General features: G+C 39.8%; 1 protein-coding gene across 6 annotated transcripts in view; it reads left to right on the plus strand.

The window, feature by feature from the left end:
• Positions 1-13,846, plus strand: part of csmd3b (CUB and Sushi multiple domains 3b) — a 311,217-nt gene that overhangs the window by 248,390 nt on the left and 48,981 nt on the right. For all 6 annotated transcript variants that reach the window (XM_079368618.1, XM_079368619.1, XM_079368620.1 and 3 more), the window contains 13 exons: positions 1,985-2,111; positions 2,517-2,719; positions 3,141-3,332; positions 3,666-3,804; positions 4,252-4,439; positions 5,371-5,489; positions 5,647-5,722; positions 5,850-5,966; positions 9,387-9,500; positions 9,624-9,719; positions 10,061-10,264; positions 10,480-10,604; positions 11,154-11,250. In XM_079368618.1, the coding sequence (XP_079224744.1) occupies positions 1,985-2,111; positions 2,517-2,719; positions 3,141-3,332; positions 3,666-3,804; positions 4,252-4,439; positions 5,371-5,489; positions 5,647-5,722; positions 5,850-5,966; positions 9,387-9,500; positions 9,624-9,719; positions 10,061-10,264; positions 10,480-10,604; positions 11,154-11,250 (1,797 nt within the window). The remainder of the gene's footprint in view (positions 1-1,984; positions 2,112-2,516; positions 2,720-3,140; positions 3,333-3,665; positions 3,805-4,251; positions 4,440-5,370; positions 5,490-5,646; positions 5,723-5,849; positions 5,967-9,386; positions 9,501-9,623; positions 9,720-10,060; positions 10,265-10,479; positions 10,605-11,153; positions 11,251-13,846) is intronic.

The following is a 13,846-nucleotide window of genomic DNA, read 5'->3' on the forward strand; positions in this document are numbered from 1 at the left end:
AAGCATTTTAAAAGTACTTTGTTTTTCTTTCTACATTTCTCATGGCTTAAGTCAGGAGCGGCATATATTCACTGCATAAATATCTGCATAATTAGACAATTTCTTCTCTTCACATTATACTCAAGCGGGTCCACCTAATTTTCCCAAAACCCAGCTAGTGCACTTCTACTTTTACAAGCAGGACACATTACTGCACTGAATCTTTCTCTACACTCCAGTAAATTGTCCCCTTGCTACTTTATGCAAAGGCCCTTCTTACAGGACGTCCATTCAATAATCTGCAAAGAGAGCAGCTGGTGGTCAATTTCCTGAGGAATCGCCATTTGGATTTCCATGAGATCACTCGCTGCGCTTGTTCAGAAATCTCAATAAAAAGTCTATTTATTCAGGAGACGTTACCACCTGGACTTCCTCTCCCTAATTGTGCTATTTCCTTCCCTCTACTGGCTTATTTGCTTTCTGTACTTTTGAGATTGCTGTGTGTGTGTGTGTTGCATGTGCACACCCACACAGGCCCATCTCCTTGTTATTACATTTGTCTCATAAATTGTTTCTAACCAGCTCTTTTTTTGTGTCATTTTCTCTCTGTAAAAAGGCCTACATGGAATCGTTTCATAGACACATTTTAATCGATTTAATTCTGTCAGACCACTGTATCAAATCAGCGGCAATTTTAGGGAAACAATAAAACTCCCTTTCCAGTATTGACCGATTTCTAAATATGCCATTAAAACATCATTGCCTTCTTAATTCATTTTTCATGGCTTGAAACTGATGGGGGGGAAAAGCAAACCACAGCTCTGAATATTAATGTCAACAACTCAATAACCGCCTTCTACAGTATCAACTGTGCAATATCAGGGCTGCAGAACTCGCATTTATATGTGCCCGCAACGCTCTCGAATTCCTGACGGTGTGTTTTATACGAAATCCTTTGATGTGAATAGATTTTAAGGTGCATTTGAAGACTTGCAGAGTCCTCTCTATTAGGTATGTGCTTCAAGGATCACATTCTTTAATTAAACCCAAACAAATGAAAGCCTAGACAGGGTGACGCACACAAAGGCTGCTGCAGCTGTGACTCAGATGGGAGACATGGCGATGACAGCAAGTCCGATATTTTAGGACCTTTTTCTTCCTTCCACCATTTCTGCCTCTGAACTTTCTGATTTTGGATTCAGCTTAATAAGGCGCTCCTCTTCGCACTATCAATAATGAAAGCCTCATAAAACAAGCTGCCGATATTCCTCTGATTTTATATTTTAGCAGTGACACACGCTGACCTCTGCTAACCTCCAGTTTTAATATTATATTGCTTCTTTATATTACTCGTCAAGTTTCCTTCTTTTACCCCCCTTAGTTCTCTCCATTTTCTCTCTCTTTCGCCTCTTCTCTTGCTTTTCTCCCCCAGCCCAACTCTTAATATTGCTCCTATTACTGCCGATAATATATTCAAGTGATGAAGGGAGGGGAGCCTGAGGGAGAGGGAGCACGGGGAGGGAGGGATAAAGATTGAGAAAATATATAACCGAGTGAGACAAAGGGAGAAGAGGGAGTTTTTTTTTCCTCTTATATAATGTTTGGTGCCTTCTTAAAGGATGAGGAGTAGGATCAGCAGTTTGTCTTTGCTTTTTCCCCGTTTCTGTTCTTTCTCTGTGCTGAGGAAAAAGCGAGAAAGATAGAGGGGACATAGAGATGGAGTGTTAACTCCTTTCTTAATCCATTTGTCTCTGTGGTGATCGTTTAATCACTTCTCAGGGGCTGCTGAGGTGCACCAAGTGGATCTGATTGCCTTGATAAACAATTGTCACGGACAGATAACCGCTTGGCTTGTCATACATCCACTACATTGCCCAACCGTTTGGCCGGATTGCTGGTGCTTGGGATGTAGGCATAGCTGGCTAGTCAGACAGACACATAGTTAAAAGTTGTTTGTGTCTTAATATACACATAATTGTCTGACGTGTGTGTTTGATTCCTGTAGCGGAGTGTGGAGGTCGTTTTAAAGGCGAGTCTTCAGGAAGGATTCTCTCCCCTGGATATCCGTTTCCTTACGACAATAATCTACGTTGTACATGGACCATCGAAGTGGACTCAGGAAATATAGTGAGGTAACAGACAACATTTTGAAGTCTTTCTGGTTGTGAAAATGATAAAAAAAAAACAATACAATTTCAGTGACTACATTAAAAGAATTAATGTTCATGATCTATCTACTGTAGATATTAGATCATATATATTTTCAAAGTAAGAGTGTTTAAACCTAGATGCTGAATCTGGGACTTAAGTTCATTGAACTTGTAAAACATTACAAGTATTTCCATTTATTAAATATATATGTTCATGCCCACAGGTACAAGTTTTAAGTTTTTAAAAAGAATCTTTGCCGTTTTTGCAGGATTTATTATGTAGCTTTTATTATTTGGTAGAGTGTAACAATGACATTTTAAGACTTTAAATAAAGAGATCAGCTCTACACTGTTGATCATATTATTTTTCTCCCATCTAAATTACAGTCTTCAGTTCTTGTCCTTCGACACGGAGGCAAGCCACGACATGTTGAAGGTTTGGGACGGACCACCTGAGAATGAAATGTCGTTGGCAGAGCTGAGCGGCTCTTTGCTTCCTGAGGGAATCCACTCCACTCTCAACACGGTCGCAGTTCAGTTTGAGACAGATTTTTACATCAGCAAATCGGGATTTGCCATCCAATTCTCCAGTAAGCAAACTCCCATGCATGTATGCTGAGAAAAGCTTTGCAGATATGAGCTTATTTACCACTATTTATTCTAATATTTTATCATTTAAGTGTGAGAAACTGTGCCAGGTTTGCAGGGCTTTGTCTCGTGGTTCTTCACTTGACAAAACATGTGAATGTAATCAAATAACATCATTAGAAGCCTCAATAAGCATAATTGATCTACTTAAAATCCTCACAGGAAAGATCTTAACAGGTACTTCACAAAACAGAAGAGTAAACAGTTATTTAATTGGTAACGACTTTATGCTCTGAGTTTATGCTTTGTCTCAGCAGCAATAGATATCTAGCTTGACACAGATCTTTATAATTGCTCTCATCTGTTTCTCCTCTTCCTTTTTCGTTCTCTGTGTCCCCTTCTTGTCTCTCTCTCTCCCTCCAGGTTCAGTAGCTACAGCCTGCAGGGACCCCGGCGTACCAATGAATGGCAGTCGCAGCGGAGATGGCCGTGAGCCGGGGGATTCAGTGTCCTTCCAGTGTGACCCAGGATACGAGCTCCAGGGGGATGACACAATCACCTGTATACAAGTGGACAACAGATACTACTGGCAGCCCAGTCCGCCTGTCTGCATAGGTGAAAAGTCCAGCTTCTCTATGTTTATTAACAGGAACACACAGTAGATGTGATGCATGAATACATAAAGTTGTTAATAACTGAGTATGTAACTTATGGAAACGTTTGTGATGGACTTGATGGAGTTGTGTCATAATTTAATTACTTTACCTTGCTCCCTCTAAACTGTTGCTACGAAAAGTAAATCATATAAGACTAACTTACTGTACATTGGGGAAATTTAAGTTGTTGAAGTATAATGATTATTTTGTGCTGCATGGTTGAACACCAACTTGAAAGTATCGTTAGACTTTATTCGAATCAATATGAACTTTTCTTGATTTCCCTCCTCAGCTCCCTGTGGAGGAAACCTGACTGGCTCCAATGGGTTTATACTGTCACCTAATTACCCACATCCTTACCCTCACTCTAAGGACTGTGATTGGCTCATTGCTGTGAACTCTGACTATGTCCTGTCACTGGCCTTTATCAGGTAACAATGATTTATTGTTTATCCATCCAAATCCACTGGTTCTTTTACTTGGTTTTACATTCATGGATGTTAAAAGGCACGAACGTTTTTGGGGCAGAAATTTAGTTTTTGTAGTTACAATACCAATCTGCTGTTACAAAACATCATAGAATTAAAAAGAGTTTTGACCATCTTTTAAAAGGATCAATACGACATTTGAATCCGTCCTCTGATAGTATGAAACATCTCTTTAACTTAATATGAAGAAAGCACTGTTTTTTTATTTACACAAACAACACCCTTTGACACTTTTTCTCTCCGAGTTAAAGTTTAAACTTATACATTCAAGAGTTTGCACATGCTCCTCTAATCCTCTCAATTGACATGATTCTTTATTGTCCCTCTGTTTTCTCTGTCTGCTCCCTCTTACTCTACGTCCCTGTCTGTGTTTTTTATATCCATCTCCAGCTTCAACATTGAGCCGAACTATGACTTCCTGTATATCTACGACGGTCCAGATAGCAACAGCCCTCTGATTGGCAGCTTCCAGGACAGCAAACTCCCAGAGCGAATAGAGAGCAGTTCCAATACAATGCATTTAGCATTTCGCAGTGATGGGTCTGTTTCCTACATTGGCTTTCACCTGGAGTACAAAGGTAAAATGTAATGCTAATATTAAGACAAGTTTTATAAGATCAGAAGGCATCAGCAAGAACAGATTATTCATCCTGTTAGACGTTGATTTTTGTCTAAATCAGGAGGAAATAACAGAGTAAAGTGCATCTGCTTTGGTTTAGTCACAACCATCTAAGTTAAAGTACTCTGTCATTTTGTTTTGACAGCAAATTTGCAGCTGTCAGTTGTTGAAAAAATAATTAAATATCCTTTTCGTGTTGTATTTGTTTTTTTTATCTTATCTGTTTTTTATTTGCGAGTTAACATGGAAAACTAGTGTTTAAGGTTTTCAGAGTTCTAGCATCTAAAACTGTTTTAAAGGCCCCCTGTTGTGACAGATGTCTCCAGAAAGTGTTCAGAAATATTTAATTCTTACATTTAACAAAGACATCTCCTGAATTATTCCGTAACATCAAATACAAAATGAATGCAATTAAGGCTCCCACACCGCTGACAGTGTGGATCATGCTGATTTCAAGATGAAATAAAAGGACTGGCCTCCCTATAAAGTCCCTGTTGAATTAGTGTCTGTTGAAATAGTCTGCCAGAGCGTTGAGTTTGATTCACCTGAACAAAAGTATCAACACTGGCTTCATGTGGACTCTGGAATTAGTTCTTAAAGTTGATGCATGGTGGCCGCTAATCTTTTAGAAGGTGGGCCAAAGCTGTAATTTACAAGGTTCATGTAGCATTCATAAGCTGGATGATGAAGTTCTGGTTCATCCTCTATCTCTGGCAAAGACAGCTAAGTCAAACAGACTGTTGAAAAGGCCAACGTAATGCCTGCCTCATTTGATTATAGTGAGAGACTTAGTTATTATTAATTTCAGTCTGTATTTATGTGTGCCTGTCGCTTTATCTTTTCCTCATCCTCTCTCTAACTTGCACACCCATTCTCTCTTTTCTCTCTAGCCAAGCTGAGGGAATCCTGTTTTGACCCAGGTGTCGTTCTGAATGGGACCAGGCTGGGGTCTGATTATAAGCTCGGCTCTACTGTTACCTTCTACTGTGAGGCTGGATATGTTTTGCAGGTAAATGGTTGGATGGATGGGTGGGGCTTGGTTTACTGATTTTGTTGTTGATTATTTTGTGTATAGGTTGACTGATAAGATGGGTTAACGATTGTTAAAATGTCGTTTTCTTTGTTGACCAGTTGGGATGTTCTTTTCAATGTTAAATCTCTTTTAGGGCTACTCGACTCTCACCTGCAGTATGGGAGATGATGGCAGACCTGGATGGAACAGGGCTTTGCCTAGTTGTCAAGGTAACACAAACTAAAGCACAGAAACTGGAATTAAGTACTCAGCAAAAAGAGTGTAAACCTCTCCCTGTACAACAAACAATCACGTATATGGTAATTTGCCTATCTGATTGTGTGTATTCCACTTTAGCTCCCTGTGGCAGTCGATCTACAGGATCAGAAGGGACTGTTTTATCTCCCAATTTTCCCAGAAACTATACATCTGGACAGACCTGTGTCTACTCTATATCTGTGCCAAGAGAGTTTGGTAAGTCAATACACACTCTCCCATTGAATGAGGCAACTTGAATGTATCATGATCCTTAATGGAAAATAACCATCCAAGATCCTTTGCAGAATTAAATTTTGTGGCTGTAGGAAGCCATAATGTGATACATTGTTAATATGGAATTGCGAATATTAAAGAAATTCATTATTTATACTAAAAAAGATTTTCATGTGCAAGTTTAACTATGAAATGTAGGTGAAGTTACGACAAAAAGGAATGAAAAACTCTGGTCATACGTTTCTTTGACATTCTCTGACATTAAAACTTGAAGAGATATTATAGATGATCAAAAGACGGTCATTGGCCATTTATTTTTGATTCCAGGTCAGGGTTTTATTATTGAAGTGACATTTAAAGATGAGGCTGTCTTTATCTTTTAACATTTGATCAGTGGTCCTTAAGTCAAGCATAAATGACAAATCATAAAGAAATGAATAATGCAGAAGAGTCTTCACGTTAGGGTTTGAATAGGTTCATGAAAAGGAAGTGTGCGTCTCCTGTTATACTTTCTTGCACGCATGTAGAACCTCTTCCTCTTTAAAGGTTTGAATGTTCAATAAGAACTATATTGTAACTAAATGCTTATACTGTAGTCTATTACATATTCAAATGGTGTTTACTGTACCAAACTGAACCAAACTGTACTGAACAAAACTGGACTACTCGGTGGAAACGTGTCCGTGTATATATGTCGACCATATGTATACCCCACCTCTCACCCAATGACAGCTTCGATCGGATCAAGCCCCCGAATTAGAAAAGCAGCAAAGATAATGGATGATGGGTGGATGTTTCAGGTCGTCAAGTAAAGTGAATCCATGATATGCAGTCTAATTATTTGTTATTGTTTTATAGCGCACAAAAGTTCTAATCCGACAAATTGACATTGTCTTCCTTATATCCCAACATCAGTTATTGACTATTTGAAATAATAACAGTAAGTATTATGTAAAATATTATAGTGGTGGATATGATTTCCAATCATGCCCTGTGGTGTAATGAATAAATAGGAGCTTTCCCTGAGGCGTTGATGGTTGCTGTCTCATTATATTTGCATAGAAGCTTTTGGAGTTTTATCTCAATGTAGGGAATTTGACTGAGAGAAGCTTCAGCATCATTTGGTCTGCCTAAATATTGAATACGACAAGCAGTGACAGCTTTTCTGAACCATTAACTGTTGTGTTACCTTTCAGTTGTTTTTCTACCATTACCAGTATTAGCTGAACTGCTGTCATTTTTAAAATATAAATATAAATAAAGAATATAATGTGTATGATGTTAGGGCAAATCAAACTTAAAGACTCAATGTCGAGGAGCTGAAATCAAACCACAGGAATGGCTGGGAAATGGTTTATGATATTAAAAAAATCATACAAACAGCTCCCTCACTCTTAACTCTGCCCTTTGTGGAAACACTGTGTGTTTTCCCCCTGTGGAGACACCACACCTCCTGTTTTCTGAGGACGTGGATGTGGAAACCCTCTTGGTCTGCTCTTCAGGAGGCATGGCAGCTCTGCAAGGATCACTGCCCAGGTTTTCTCCATCTGACGTCAAGAGCTGTGAAAGCCTGTAACTGTAAATAAACAGTGACAAATTCTCAGCGGACTGATCATACTTGTTAAAACCATGTACAAGTGAACAGATCTATCAGGCGTATGTGACTGCAGCTCAGAAGGATTTTACTACCTACAGGCCATGTGGTGAGCACAGCAAGGGGCAACACTGCTGTGATCATGTATCTCTATGTTTATTTCTTTCGCTTGGCCTGTTTGTGCCGTTTCTCTATGTATTTATGTTTTTATGTGGTCTTTTCAGTCGAGTGAAATCCACCAGGTTAAATGAAAGAGTGTAAGCCATTCCCTGTGTGTGATCATGCTTAATGAATCTGGCCGTTAATGCTGTTGAAAGTGCGTCCTCCTGCATGGAATCTGAGCTGTCTTGAAGCAGTGTCAGCTTTGAACTCCACCACCTGCTCTGTGGTATGTCAATACCATAGTGAGGAATGATGGAAACCATAATCACTCTGATTTCCTTAAAATCCATACACGGTGGGAGCTTTTAAGTATTTCTGCTGACAGGCGGAATCCTGTCATTCTTTACGACTGCTCAGCAGCATGCCCTTAAACACATCCTCGTGTACAATGATGACACGGCTCCTAGTATAAGAGGGTAGATTCATCAACCCTGCAGAGCTCAAATCTTTCTTGATGATTCGGTATTACTGTCTGAATACCTTTCACACCTGGAGTCAAAACTGGAAATGTAATTTCTCGAACTGGAAGAAAGGTTTAAAATGGAAACAGGCCATTTTTATTGTAAAGCAAAGCAATCTTTTAGCTCAATTCAAATCATGCTTTCAAAACATTTCGAGAGAAAGGCAGCCTTCTACAAAATGACCTTCGTATTGTTGAAGATCCTTGGCAGCGCTCACATTTAATCCCTAACACCTAAGCTGTCTGGGCCAGAAAGAGAGGTGGGGAAGAAATGCCTGGTGTGTGTGTGTGTGTGTGTGTGTGTGTGTGTGTGTGTGTGTGTGTGTGTGTGTGTGTGTGTGTGTGTGTGTGTGTGTGTGTGTGTGTGTGTGTGTGTGTGTGTGTGTGTGTGTGTGTGTGTGTGTGTGTGTGTGTGTGTGTGTGTGTGTGTGTGTGTGTGTGTGTGTGTGTGTGTGTGTGTGTGTGTGTGTGTGTGTACTCTGGAGCTGGTTTCATTGAAGCTGAAATAAATGTAATTTTTCCTTAAAGGAGATTTTGTCCATGTGCTGAAAACAAATTTTCTTTTAAATAGATATAGATTTGTAGCTTTAGGCAACTTGTGATTTATTTGAAGAAACCGAGATCAACAAAGACAGAGAGAATTGTGATAGATGCCCAAATTCAGCTCTGAGTCCTCCAGGGGACCTGTCCGTCCTACCTGCCACTACGACTGGGCAACAAAGGAAGCTCCAGTTATTTTGTGGGATGCCTGAGATACATTCCTGGACACAGCAGCAGACTTAATGCTTCGAACATACCAAAACACACTTGTAACACTGGGGAGAAAACACAAACAAACTTGTTCTAATGGCATATGTTGACAAAAGTGAGTCAGATTTGTCAGCAGCAGCATTTCACACGAACGGATAACAACTCTGCAACCTGGGCAACTCACAGGGACCATGTGGGTTAGACTGAAGACAAGGTGGTGTTTTTACCTGTTATGTGCTGATATGTACTTCTTTTGCCTGTAGCTGGTTTCAAATAGAAGATGACACCACACCTTAATGTGGATGTTACAGGTTAAATTTAATCTGGGAAGGTCAGGCACTGACAGTGTCGTGGAATAAGAATTTGCTCCCATTCATGTTTGGTTAATTCATCTCTTTTTCTTTCACTCCCCCCTCCCCCCCTGTTTTGTCCCCAGTACTCTTTGGTCAGTTTGTGTTGTTCCAGACATCTCTTAATGATGTGGTGGAAATCTATGATGGACCTACACAGCAAAACACACTGCTCTCTTCTCTGTCGGGGTCCCACTCAGGTAGGAATAAACAGACGGATATATGGCATGATATATGGAAAGATGACTGGATAGACTTTCTAAGCACCACTGGTGTCTCTTTCTTTTTGTTCTCTCTCTTTGAAACGGGCCTCCTCTCTCTAGGCGAGTCTCTTCCTCTGAGCTCTGGAAACCAGATCACAGTCAAGTTTAACACAGTCGGACCAGAAACTGCGAAGGGATTTCACTTTGTCTACCAAGGTCAGCCAAGCACAAGTAGCCAGAAAAGATATTTAAATTATCATGATTGTTTTAGTAGCAGTGATAGTAGTTTAACAGTTTGCAGAAGCTGCTTTCTAACTGCCCATAAACCTTTCTTTGCCTATTGGGTACATTGAGCTATCTCTGTATTTGATATATTGCCATTTTACATAATTCCACTCTAACATTCTCGAATGTAATGAATCATGTCCTTAACTCACAGTGACATGAAAGGCGTACTCCATGCATGTCTTGCTCAAGATCGACAGCAATAATTGTACGTGTAATTTAGATATAGTCACATTCTCTGATTGGTTTTGGCATCTGTCTTGGTCCTGCAGCTGTGCCGAGGACCAGCTCTACCCAGTGTAGTTCAGTCCCCGAGCCACGCTTTGGGAAGCGTCTTGGTAATGACTTTGCGGTTGGCTCCATGGTGCAGTTTGAGTGTAACCCTGGTTACGTCCTACACGGCTCCACTGCCATACGGTGTGAGAGCGTTCCAGACAACCTGGCCCAGTGGAACGACACGCTGCCTACATGCATAGGTAAATATTACTGTTCAGTAAAATCATAGTGTCTTATAAGTCATGCAACTGATCGACCATCCTCTCTGGAAAATAATATCTAGATAGCTATTCGCTGGGCCAGACTGAATTTTTCATCTCCTCTCCAGGGTGTGAGATGGCTCAGAAGTATTTCCCTGTTACTTTCAAAATGTTGCTTTATCCTCAGCTCCTTTTTGTTCTCTCTCCTCATACAGTTCCTTGCGGGGGAGTGCTAGCCGTTCGCCGTGGGACCATCCTGTCTCCTGGATACCCGGAGCCCTACGACAACAACCAGAACTGTGTGTGGAAGGTCTCTGTGCCGGAAGGGGCTGGAATACAGGTAGTCCCTGTGACAACGCTGGCTTTCTGGCTGACCTATGTATCATTGGCTTTAAAGCTGAGCAGACAGGATGTCAAGGAAGATAAGATATTATTAGAAGGGTAAATGGATGGATGGCTTGTGAGAGACGGACCATTCGGAGATAACTCGATAGGATCTAATCAGGAGAGATAATGCCTGATTGCATGTAAGCTAAACCTCTCTCACGGACAAACACAAGGAAAAGATGACTCTGACATCATGTAGAATCCATCACATATGACACAGACTCAAACTCACAGTTTATTTTCTTTTTTGGCATTCATATTAATTGTTATATTTTTCTGACAGTGTGATTGATCATTTTCACCATCCCACAGACAATGGACTCACTGTTTTTGTTTTCCTTTTTTGATTTTTTTTTTTTTTCACTGAAGGAGCAAATTTAGAGTCCTTTTGTAGGAAATAAAACCAAATGACAACTTGGGTGCTTTTGTTGAATACAATGGTGAAACAGTAGCAAACAAGAACAAACCCTTTCTCTTCCTTTCGTTTTATCTCTCTCTGCAGATACAAGTTGTGAGTTTTGCCACCGAGCATAACTGGGACTCTTTGGATTTCTACGACGGTGCTGACAACCACGCACCGCGACTTGGAAGCTACTCTGGTAAAAAAAACAAAACATTATTTTGGCTTATTGAAAGTGTAACTCAAAACACAAAACATGGACTTTTCATACTAATATCAGTTTTATCAAATCACATAGTTATTTTAAAAAGGAATTGTAAAATATGACCCTTAGTTTTAAATCATTTTGCAGTAGCCGATATTGTCCAAATGAGACATAGGAACTGAAAATCACTTTTAGGGAACATAAAACACAACATTAAAGTTAAAACTGCCTGTCACAGCTGCATCTGTGGGTTATATCTAAAACATAACATTTTAGAGCAAAATCAAGCATTCACTCTACTTAACAAAACAAAGGAGAGCTGTGTTATCGTCTGACGTGATCACAGCAAATACAGTTTGACAGTTTAATGCATAAAGTTAGAAAAACATTGCATACTGTCACGGTGTATTGGGGCAAACAAGATGCTGACCTTGTGAGTCTGTGCTAAGAGTGCAGTTAGAGCCAGTCTGACTCCTCTCTGAGTCTCCCAGCAGGAGCTGAGACACACAAAATCTTACACCTGCTTGTTTTGTCTGCAATTCCTCGAAAGAAGCAGACGTCCCATTGCTAACTGATCCTCCTAAACTCTACATTAGATCCTCCTAAACTCTACATTAGATCCTCCTAAACTCTACATTAGATCCTCCTAAACTCTACATGAGATCCTCCTAAACTCTACATTAGATCCTCCTAAACTCTACATTTTCTACTATGAGTGTTTTCTGATCAACCCTGGAGACAACGAATCAGAGTCATTCATTCCAAAACAGTCTGATTATTTCCAATTCTAAAATGCTCCAACATGTTTGTTTCACAATTTTACCAAATGTGAAATGTTTGATATTTACAACTAATTACCAACAATAAAGCCATAAAACCCAGACTCTGCTCTGTCTCAATGCCCTTCATAGCTGTTGTGCAATGTCATTTCAGTGTTACTGTCTTGTCTCCTGCTGCAGCTTAAGGGATTGCACATACACTAGTAGCACACACGTTGCTTCAATATGCTAATCATAATTTTTTTAACAATATAGCTCTTAGATAGGCAAATAATGGCTGAATGCTAAAACTGAAAACTGATCTTAAAGATGCTGATGCTTGGGGCACTGGTCCGTTAGCCCGGTGGTCGGTGCGTGTGCCTCATGCACAGAGGCTACAGTCCTCAAAGTGGGTGGCCCAGGTTCGAATCCAACCTGTGTCTCTTTCCAGCAAGTCATTCCCCGCTTGCTCTCTCTCCCCAATTTCTGACTCTCGCTCTCGTTCAATTGCTAAATAATACAGGCACAAAAAGCTCGAATATGCATGTACTCTATTTATACTTATACTTGAAGGAGAAAATGGTCTTAAATGAAAAAAACAACATTTCTCTTCTCATGTTTTCCTGTTAAAAAAGACTGCACACTAAAATGAACCCCAAGAAGAATGTTGCACATCAGTGTACCATGAGTCTGACTGGTCCTTGCTGTATCCAGTAGGGCAATTGTAGAGACCCTGCTTCTTGTTCCAGCAACTAAACATGTTCTCTGTTGAGGTAAAGCATTTCTGTGGAATCATTCACTGTTGTGTTTCAACAAGCTTTTAAAGGCGGGAGTTAACTCATTGTACTATGAGGGAAGCAAAGCCCCCCGATTATCTGCTTGTTAGTGGGGAGTAATTTGTGGAAGGGCTCGACATTTTTATGACTAGCTGGATAAGAGATTCAATTGTTGGCAATGAAATGATGATGACAGTAACTCTTCTCGCATCTAAAAAGTTATTAATGAATACATACATGCCGGGAGGTAATTTAACTTTTTGCAGGTTCATTACAACTATTAATTAGTAGTGTCATACATCCTCGGTTGTTATGGTTAAATCCATGCAATTCATAATTCATCGTCTTCATTCATCATGTATTAATAAGGAAAAATCATTTCTTTTTTTCCGTTACGATAATGAATGAGATTTTCTCTGGATTGTGAAAGACACCAGCAGGGGGGCGGCAGACTGTTCAAAAATGTGCTAATTAATTCCCCTCACAACAGGCAACCAATAACATCAGCTGGCCTAGTTCACTGTTAATACAGAGGGTGCTCTGTAACTTTGATGAGTTTTGACTGCCACTGAACAAAAAAAAAACAAAAAAAACATGCAAATCGAAACACGCCTTTGCTCACAGCTCTCTGCCTCTGTGCAGGTAGGAACTCTCCACAGGTGGCCACTATTAGTTTTACCACTATTTCTATTTTGAAAGAAGAGTGTGCGACAGTTTACACATAAATACAGCGGAATCGAGTATATTCTCTATAAATGTCTCTGAGTCATGACTGTCTACAATGAGTAAGAAGGGTCAGTCCTACTGTTGTCGAGCTGTGTTTATATCATGTTTGCATGGACAGGATGGTGTATAAAGCAATTATAGTCAGGGAATGAAGAGAAGAATAACATGGCCCACTTACTGCTTATTTGGATAATAATAATAATAATAATAATACATTAGTTTTATATAGCGCTTTTCTAAATACTCAAAGACATGGATGTCATTCATGTGTGTTTTAAATGTTTTGATTTTAAATCTAAGAAAAGAAGAATCTCAATTTTTACATGAATC

The sequence above is a fragment of the Symphodus melops genome (assembly GCF_947650265.1).
Source record: "Symphodus melops genome assembly, chromosome: 18".
Lineage (NCBI taxonomy): Eukaryota > Metazoa > Chordata > Actinopteri > Labriformes > Labridae > Symphodus > Symphodus melops.